Source organism: Neolamprologus brichardi, chromosome 4 (genome assembly GCF_056152115.1).
Source record: "Neolamprologus brichardi isolate AB-2024 chromosome 4, ASM5615211v1, whole genome shotgun sequence".
NCBI classification, from domain to species: domain Eukaryota; kingdom Metazoa; phylum Chordata; class Actinopteri; order Cichliformes; family Cichlidae; genus Neolamprologus; species Neolamprologus brichardi.
The window spans coordinates 7,513,682-7,523,280 of NC_142107.1; the positions used below are offsets into that span (position 1 = coordinate 7,513,682).

The 9,599-nt window shown below is 35.4% G+C and overlaps 1 protein-coding gene across 1 annotated transcript; it reads right to left on the reverse strand.

Annotated features, from left to right (window-relative positions):
- Positions 1-1,258: 1,258 nt before the first annotated feature.
- cabp5b (calcium binding protein 5b) lies at positions 1,259-5,368 on the reverse strand. Its single transcript, XM_035916087.2, has 6 exons — positions 5,175-5,368; positions 4,189-4,219; positions 3,954-4,097; positions 3,353-3,462; positions 3,051-3,198; positions 1,259-2,591 (listed from the first exon to the last, which is right to left on the reverse strand). The coding sequence occupies exons 1-6, from the start codon at positions 5,223-5,225 to the stop codon at positions 2,563-2,565; spliced, it is 513 nt and encodes a 170-aa protein (XP_035771980.1). The 5' UTR covers positions 5,226-5,368; the 3' UTR covers positions 1,259-2,562.
- Positions 5,369-9,599: the final 4,231 nt, after the last annotated feature.

The window sequence follows — 9,599 nt, forward strand, 5'->3', positions numbered from 1 at the left end:
AAGAAGTGGTTATTTAAGTCACCGTTGTCTTCCTTTAAGGAGTCTGACCATTCTCTTGTGACCTCTGCCATTTTCAGCTGGAGAATTGCTGCTCACTGGATATTTTCTCTGTTTTGGTCCATTGTCTGCAAACCTTAGACATCTTTAGGTGGGAAAATCTCAGTGGATCAGCAGTTTCTGAAATATTCAGACCATCGCATTCGACACTAACAACCAGGCCACGGTGTAAGTTCTTCATGACAGTTTCTACATGCCTAAATGCAATAAGTTGGTGCATTGAATATTTGAATATTCTTATTTGTATATATTTCAAAACTTAATTATTTAGGTGAAAATAATTATTTAGGGACATGGGTACGTTTATAGTCTAAAAAAAGGTATGCAGTCTAAAACATATCACACAAACACTTTAATGAATGTGTCTTTTAATTCAAAACATCATACTGAAACACATTCCCAATCATTTAGGTCATTTAGCCCTTTTTTGCTTCCTTTTTTTAGTCAGGAGATAAGAATTAGTGTGCCGATTTTGTCTTATCTGCCATCTGTTCCTGTGAGGGTCCCATGATGGGGATTACACTGACTGAACTAATCCATCCCAAAGAGACAGATTATTCCCGAGACTGTTTAAATGCAGTTGTATGGGAATGGTTCATTCAGCAGGGGACATTTACTGGGAAGAAATAATGAAGCTTTCAGTCATTAGCAAATAGTATACCAATTTAAAAGCGAGTAAAAGAAGATTTTTTTCAAAATGAAGAGATATGAAGTTAAAAAAAAAAAATAAAAAATTAAACTTTAGTAAAATTTAAAAATAAAGTTAAACTTAGATTGTAGAGATATTTGTATGCCACTAATGGCATATTGCAATATTATTAGTCATCCAGTCAGAAAGAATAATTAAGTAGAGTTTTTTTTTTGCAAATGTAACAACGTTCTATAACACATATTATTTGTCATCCCCAGCCTTGATATTAGTCTTTAGAAACTTAACCATTACATGTAAGTCTGAAAGATGAAAAAAGCCTTTGTCACATGCAAGAACACACATGCTGTTCTTTTGTTATGCAACAGAATGAGCAACTATAGAGGGATTTTCAAAAGTGCAAGATGTCTAATATGGAAAGTGGTTGAAAAATAAATCTCTGTTTACTATCACTGGCAGTCTGCTGTTTGGAAATTACATCAGTCATTAGTATTCAACTGTTCAATTGTTGAGAAAACTGTCCAGTAATAAATAAAATTCCATGGAAACAGCCATCCTTCAGAGGTTTATTACAGATTTTGCAATCTTGACTTTGAAGAGAAAAGATGCTGAATGATTTTTACCCAAGTAATCGCAGCAGAGAGAAAAATGGGATACAACAACTTCAACCGTTACACAACCTGCAGTCTGGAATAAAATAATTTTGAGAATACTGTCTATTTGCCATAACAGGCTGATCATAGTCCTGATCATAGAGGAAATAACTTCAAGCTGTGACTGTCAGTAAAGAAAATATCACCCATCCCAGAGTAACATCTGTGTCCTGTTCTTCTTTTTCCCAAAACAGCTGAGCCTGACTGAGCTCATGAGAACAGACAGTGGAGACACAACCAAAGAGCAAAACATTACAAAAACATGCATAAATAATACTCATTATTCAATAAATATCACTTTTTTTTTTTTTACACATATACAAAACACTGTATTAATGATGTTAATTTGGTCATGGAAAATGATGATTATTAATTTTTGTGACTATTTTTTTCAGATATTAATTTAAAGGTGCCAAAGCAAAGAAAAAAAAAAGAAAAAAAAATTACAATGGTGCATCTCTACCACAATCATCACATATGTTTTAATTATCTCACATGTCACAGAGCAATAAAGAAACCTAATCTCTGATGTTTTATCCAAATAAGGGTAATTAAAATCCAAGAACACAGCACCACTTAGACTACACTTCCTGTCTGGTGATTAGCAGTAAAAGTGGGGAATACAGTAATTAGCGTGTCAGTAAACTCCACTGCTAAGTTAAACTGCAAATCAATGACCTTCTGTAGTTTTACATAAATTGCAATCCTTTTTCTGAGCCAAAAACAAGAATTTCAGCTAAACATGCAGTACTATTATAGGTGAAAATGTCCAGGAAGGAATTCATGCAATGTAAATCACTTCCAGCATGAAATATCAGTATGCACTGCAGCCCACCAAGTCTGTCCAGATCATAAATTAACTTAATATACTGTAGAGTTGCTATTTTTAATTTTTTATATTTATTTATAAATTTTAAAAATCAAACAATGACACAGATACAACCTGTCATTTTTAACTTGGACACGTTCAGAGCATTAAGAAAGAAGGGGACAAGTGACAAATACACAAAATCAGGTCTGGCTTTCTAGAGCTAACAAATTTTGACAATAGCAAATCCATAAATTAATAAGTAAGATTTTTAAAAACTAATGAGTGCCACATTATCTAGCAGTGATGCAGGAGCCCATTACCAGAAATTACAAAATAACAATAACAGAAAATGTAATAAAAATACATCCGCTCCTTTCATCATTCCTCTGTTCTCATTTCTGTGACATCATTTTCACAAACTCTGTAAAGAAAATAAACATAGTTTCAATAAGCTATGTTATTCTTGCTCTGTGAAGCTACAAATATTTATTCATTCTTATGTAAATGTTGCAGCCTTGCAGCAGCATTATTGATGACATAGATTTGCCAGCAAGATTGAAATATTGGTAAATACGTGTGTAATAAGTTTTTCTACCGAGGACTGTCACAGTATTGGGAAGACAAATTTTGAATATGTACTTGTCACAACAACAAAAGCACAAGTTAAATTAATTTCCTTTTCCTTGAGGTGAGTGTTGTTATAAATTGGCACTATATAAGTTAAAACTAAGCTGAATGCACAACTTCTTTATGTTTCTTTAAGTTTCCAGTTTCACAGTTATAGTAATAGTAATATTATTATGTGAGGTAACACAAAATAATATAAAAAGTTGCTGTAAAATGAAATATTTTTTTTGTGGTCTATGTTTGTTTAACTTACCCTCAAAGTCAACTGTTCCATCACCGTTGTTGTCAGCCTCCTTGACCACTGCATCAATTTCATTTTTGCTGGTGTGTTTGCCCATCAACTTCAACATAGCATGTTTCATCTCATCAGAAGTGATAGCACCATCGCCATCTAAATCAAACTGCAGAAAAGAGGAAGAAGCCATCCAAATATTGCAAACCTTTTAGAGTTCTGCTGCATGAGTTTCATGCTCTAACAAAGTTTTTTAAGGTAAGTTCATGCACTGTCCACCATGGGGTGCCAAAGACCACAAAGTGAGTCAAAGGTATGCTTACCTCTTTGAAAGCATCTTTGAGTTCCTTCAAACCAATCATCCCTGCAGTTTCATCCAGAAGCTTGGGGGTCATTAGGTCGACAAAATCCTCAAAGTCCACCCGCCCCCCAACTGCAATAAAATTTCGATAACATAGTTTAAGCAGGGTATTTGTCTTCCTGTGATGATGGACTAGAATTAAATACTTTACAATAGTGTTTCTATGGGTTTCATAAATGTCCATATGTACACACACTGACATACAAAGAGCCAAATGATCATAAAATGCATTATGATGACTAATGTTATTATACCCATATGAAATAGGAAATGTCAGCTTTAATGAACCATTTTCAAGTCAGGTTTCCAGAAACTTTAAGAAGAAATGATGCCATGTTTCTATTTGTGTTTGTTGAAAAATAATAAAAGAACAAGCGAAAAACAAAAACATAATCAACAAATATGGGACTTTATTACCTATTTAAAAATGTCAAATGTGTGTCACAGTGTTTTTTAATGTCACTGTTATATTTGTCTGTATTATTCTTCATAAAATCTGATAGTTAGATTGATTTTTTAATAAACTGTAGGTTTTAGTTTTACTTTGTTGTCACATTACTCACGGTTCATGTTGATGTTTTGGCTCAGTTCTATCAGCTCCATTTCAGTTGGCATATAACCCATGGTCCTCATCAAGTTCCCCAAGTCTTTACAGCTTATTAAACCATCCTTGTCCTTATCAAACTCTACAAAAGCTTCACGTAACTCTGTGGAGCATACAATTTGAGGAAAAGTGAGAAATGTAAAGAATTATACAACCTTTTATAAAGTAAATATGAAAGCGTAACATATAATTACCTTCTATCTCATCACGTGTAAGTGCTCTTGACTGCAAAACAGTTTAAATGAAAATGATATTAGTAATGCTTCAGTAGTGCCACAAATTTGACCTATTTGGTAAATGAAGCACCCTTCATCTGTTGTTCTTGGACAGATGTTACCAAATCACGCAACACATTCTCATCCCTGGTGACAAACGACTCTTTCTAAAAGTAACAGTCATGCATGCAGTGTATTTCTGCAAGGCTCCTTAAGCTCTGCATACAAATATATAATCATGTTCCCTGTGTAATAAGCACACCCATAACACATTAGCTGAAACTGCTTTTGTTCAATGACTTTAAGATATGTAAGTGTGTATAACTTATTTAAACATTACTGCAATAAAATATTGTAAGCTAAGAAGTGAGAGGGAGTCAAAGTCACTCAGGCATGATAAATGAAAATCTTTAATACAATTGTGTGAGTGAAGTACATTTATAGTTGTTTATGTAATTATACTTTTGTCTGGGATATTCTTCTAACAGTTGCTATCTTTATTCCCGAATGGTACATGTTTTAACATGTACTATTATGTCCATATACACACTTGCATGGCATGTTCTTTAGCTACAGCATCTATCTGATCAAATTTCCTGTGCAGAATGTCCTGTGTAGATCATAGCCTTCATTTGGTTAACCTATGTTTGTTAAAATTATGTATAAAGTGTCTTGTTACTATGAAATTAAAAAATGTATTCAAAGAAAATGAGAGAAAAGCATCCTGGTGAGGAACCAAACAAAAATCGGCCTTAGAATTAGTTCTTTAAGGCTGTTTCCTCATTAGCTGAAAATTCTACGATATAAGAATTACCATAGGAACCAAAACAACTATTACAAAAAAAAAAAAAAAAAAAGATTTTCTGTTGACAGAAAAACTTACTTTTAATCTGCCATTTAGAAATTTAAGATAAAGCCATAAAGTCACAGGATTAAACTGAAATCATAAAAGCATGTTTACTTACATGTCTCTTTTTGGCTCCTTTGAGAAAGATGCAGGGCTGTTTAAGACTCATGATGCCAGATTCAGTCAAGATCCCCGAGCTATGTGTATTTGTGAATTTCTTTCTTATAAAACTATAAATTCCTTCTGTTTTTAGTGTGAGCAAGTGAGAGTATGTGTGTGTGTGTATGAACTGAGATCAGCTGCGGTCCACATACGCCAGACGAGGCGAGGGATGTCTCATATGGATTATCTCTGCCGCTTTGGTCTGGAAAAGAAAGATAGGCTTAAATGCTGTGCATATAGATATTTCACATATGTGTTCAAATGTTACCCTGTACATAAAAAAAATAAGCTTTTTAATTTGTTGCATCAGTTTTACTATCTACAATCTGCTTTCATTACATATTTAAAAATAGAAAAAAAGGGTTTCTTATATGACCCCTCAGTTAATGCTTAGGATTAGTCTCTACATGCAAACAATCAGCGAAAACAAAGAATCGCTGTGACTCTTACATGCTTTATATGAGAATACAGCAGTGTCCTGTTATATGACCATATAAAGCAATGCTTTGTAAAAATTTTATGATGTGTGTAACATCGTCAATCTGCATCATATTCTTAAGTCTTAACTCATAAATACACATTATTTGCTGCATCACATAATTTTAAATAAATAAGCACGTGAGCAATGTGACGCCTCAAAATAAATACAGGAAAATGAGATTGTGACAGTTAGCTCAGGCATCAGATATGTATTTAAAATGATACGTGTTTATATAACAGATTAACTGTATTCACCACATAAAATTGTCTTTGTGTAGTTATGTCATGTCCTGATGTCTTTTGTAAAAACTATTAATAAAATGAATATTAATCAGGGTTACATCATCCTCATGCTTGTAACATTTTCCAAATTGTTAAGCAGTAAATAGGTTTTGCCCATAATGACGCCAGACAAGAAGGACTGCCAGTAAGTTGGGTACCTAATAACAATCACTTTGTTAATAAAGACTTTTTTCCTGAGTTTCTCCTGACATTATCAAAGTACCTTAAGTGGTAGTTTGTGTCAATGGATTTGTTCTTTTCTCCCTATTCATCATAAGTACAGGCTGGGGATTAGGAGAAACTGGTCAAAATTCAGCTGTTCATTAAATCATTTATTTTTGATGGAACAAAAATAAATATTAGGCTTGTGGGAAGTGTGGTAGCAAACTGAACATGTTTGTTAGTGAAAGCAGAAAAACAGGAATAAATTCCATGCAACATTTAGCTGCATTTTTATTTCTATGACCCAGACAAATCTGCCCCTCCCACTTGAGATCTGAGAGCAGATATCCAGATGGTAAACTGGATATTTCTGCCCTGCTGTTGACTGGATGTTTTCCTTCATTAAAGCAACTGCGCTCTCTGGAAGAGTGTATGTGTGACAGAGCAAATGCTGTGTCTTGATTAAAAGCCTGCCTATATGTGTGTGTGTGGAAATGAGTGAATATGGCTTGTACTGTAAAGCACGTTGAGATAAATGTTACTGTAGTATTGTCACAATGGCCAGTGAGTCTTGAAGGTTTCCTGTTTTCTTGTCTTTTGAAACATGCAGTATCATCTTTAGAGACTTACTGCCCCGTCTCTACATACCTCTGGGACCACAGCTGTGGATGTGAAACTGCTTTAAAAAACGATCAGCACTACAAATACAAGTTCTTAAAACAGAAGGCACACGTTTCACTGCACACATTTGAATGTCAGCAGGTGTCCAGGCCTGAAGTGGTGAATACACTGTATGCAAACTTAATCATAAGAACAAACAAACACTGACAAATCTAAAGTATTAATGTTTTTTTCTTTCTGTAGGAGACAATTTCTAGAAATGTGGTGTTTAAATGTATTTTTTATTTTATTTTTTAATCTTATGGCTCATTTTGATGATTAAAGACGCTTGACTAATGATGAAAGACAGAAATGTTTTGCATATCATAGTTAAAATATCAGCAAGGCATGAAACTGAAATTTAACAAGCACAACCAAAAACATGTGCAAATGTGATTTTTTTTTTAGTTTGAAACTTTTTTTTCCCACTATGCAAACTCACATCTTCCTGTGCAGATTAGGAAGGAGTAATAAGAAACAGTTTAAATCTGTTTCACAGAGGTCAGCACTGAAACAGAATTAAACACCCGCAGTAGTCTGTCAGGATTTGAATCACAAATAATATGACTGTGTTTCCAAAGAAGCTGAGTCACTGTAGAAGATGTAAATCATTCTCAATTGTTCTTAAAGAAAGTCTGCATTGGGGTGCTATAAAAAATATACCAATTTTCAAATAATTTAAGCCCTCCTTTGAGTGTATGCTTCAAATTTCTCAGAATATAACAAACAGACAATAACGCAGAACTAATTACAAAGAAACAACGCTGCTCTATTATGTGGAGACAATGCTGGTACATGTGATGTCCATGAATTTCTGTGCTTTTCAGTACAGACTCATGTCCTCATTCAGTGTTCACTGTTTTTGTCCCTTTTGTACAAAAATGTCTTCAATTTCTCTGAAGTGTTTATTGATTGTGTATTACAGACAAAGGAAAATGCTTAATGTGAATTGAATTTGCCAAATTCACAGATTAGTGAGACCCTCCACATCTTTACTTCTGCCTTAGCATCTCAGGGATGTTATTTTTATACTAAGCAATTGTTACTGATGAACTTCATTAGTTAAATGTTCCAGTAAATGATTTTTTTTATTAGCATTACACACCTTCTCAATTGATTAGTTGCCCCTGTCTCAACTTTTTAAAAATGAAATAATCTTTGACCATGACTACATGAATGATCCAGTGTGGACTTCTTATCTTTTTTTTTTTTTTTTTTTAAAAGTCAAATAAGGTGCATAAGAAGGTGGTTTGTACTGTCACCTTACTGCAAGAAGGTCCTGGGTTTGTATCCATGTTGGGCCTTTTCTATGTGAAACTTGCATGTTCTCCCTGTGCCTGTGGGTTCTCACCCTGGACTTCTACTTCCTCTCACAGTCCAAAGAGATGCTTTTCATGTAAACTGATGATTCTAAATCCTCAGGATGACAAACACACTGACTGTGCTGCTGGTTGTTTTCTTTCTGCCATGTGAGTGCTTCTGCTTCTTCACTATGAAGAAACACTGTCTCTGCTGTGTATTACTGTTCCAGAGACACATTAAATTAATCAAATCCTGATGCAAATGCAAATGTGTGAAGTGTACTTCTGTCCTGCTGACCCATCTTATACTTTGTGTTGCTCATCAGAGCAGCAGTGGAGAATCTTCAGGCTTCTTTCCGCCATGTGAGTGCTTCTGCTTCTTACTGTTTCATCATTGACCAGGAAAACTGTGTCAGTCAGGTGTTACGGGTCAGAATTTGGAGTCCATTCCTTCCAGTCCTGTAATGAAAAGGCCCAGGGAGACTCTCAGTCTCTCCTGCAGGGGATCTGGTTCTGAATTTACCTGCTGTGCTATGAGCTGGATAAGACAACAACCAGGATAGGAAACCTTCCAGCAACAACAAATATGCGAGTAGTTTGAGTGGACGTATAGAAGTCAGTAGAGATGACAGCAACTACATAGTGTATCTGAGGCTTTCCAACTTAAAGCCAGAGGACTCTGCTGTGTATTACTGTGCCAGACACACACAGTGGTTTAAGTAATGAGAGGCTATATGAAACCGTCAGCCATACAGTTTTACAGGGATCTACAGTGGGCAGTAGATGATCAAGAATATAATATTCATCTCACTGACATGATAATGCTTGTGATTCTTCCACATGTGAATACAAATTTAAAAAATGTAATAACCTCTAACAAACATATCAGAGATCCATCCATCCATTCGCTTCCGCTTATCCTTTTCAGGTTCGCAGGGGGCGCTGGAGCCTATCCCAGCTGTCATAGGGCGAGAGGCGGGGTACACCCTGGACAGGTCGCCAGTCTGTCGCAGGGCCAACACACAGGGACAGACAACCATTCACGCTCAAATTCACACCTAGTGGCAATTTGGATTTTCCAATTAACCTATCCCCACAAGCTGCATGTCTTTGGATGGTGGGAGGAAGCCGGAGTACCCGGAGGGAACCCACGCAAACACGGGGAGAACATGCAAACTCCACACAGAAAGACCCCGGCCTGATGTTGGAATTGAACTCAGGACCTTCTTGCTGTGCGGCAACAGTGCTAACCACCGTGCCAACCACCGTGCCACTGTGCTGCCAGAGAATAAACGTATAAATACATTTAAACACTAGCAATCAACCATCAATATTTCGAGTCTACCTTGAGTCTGTATGTTTCAAGAGCATAGCTTTAAAAAACATGTGTTGTTTGTTTTTTATTTTGAGATAGAGAACTTAGTTCAAGTATTTTACTTTTCTCTTTCCTAGGTGTTCCAGAGAAAGGGATGTTGATCCTCAAACAGTGAATAAAA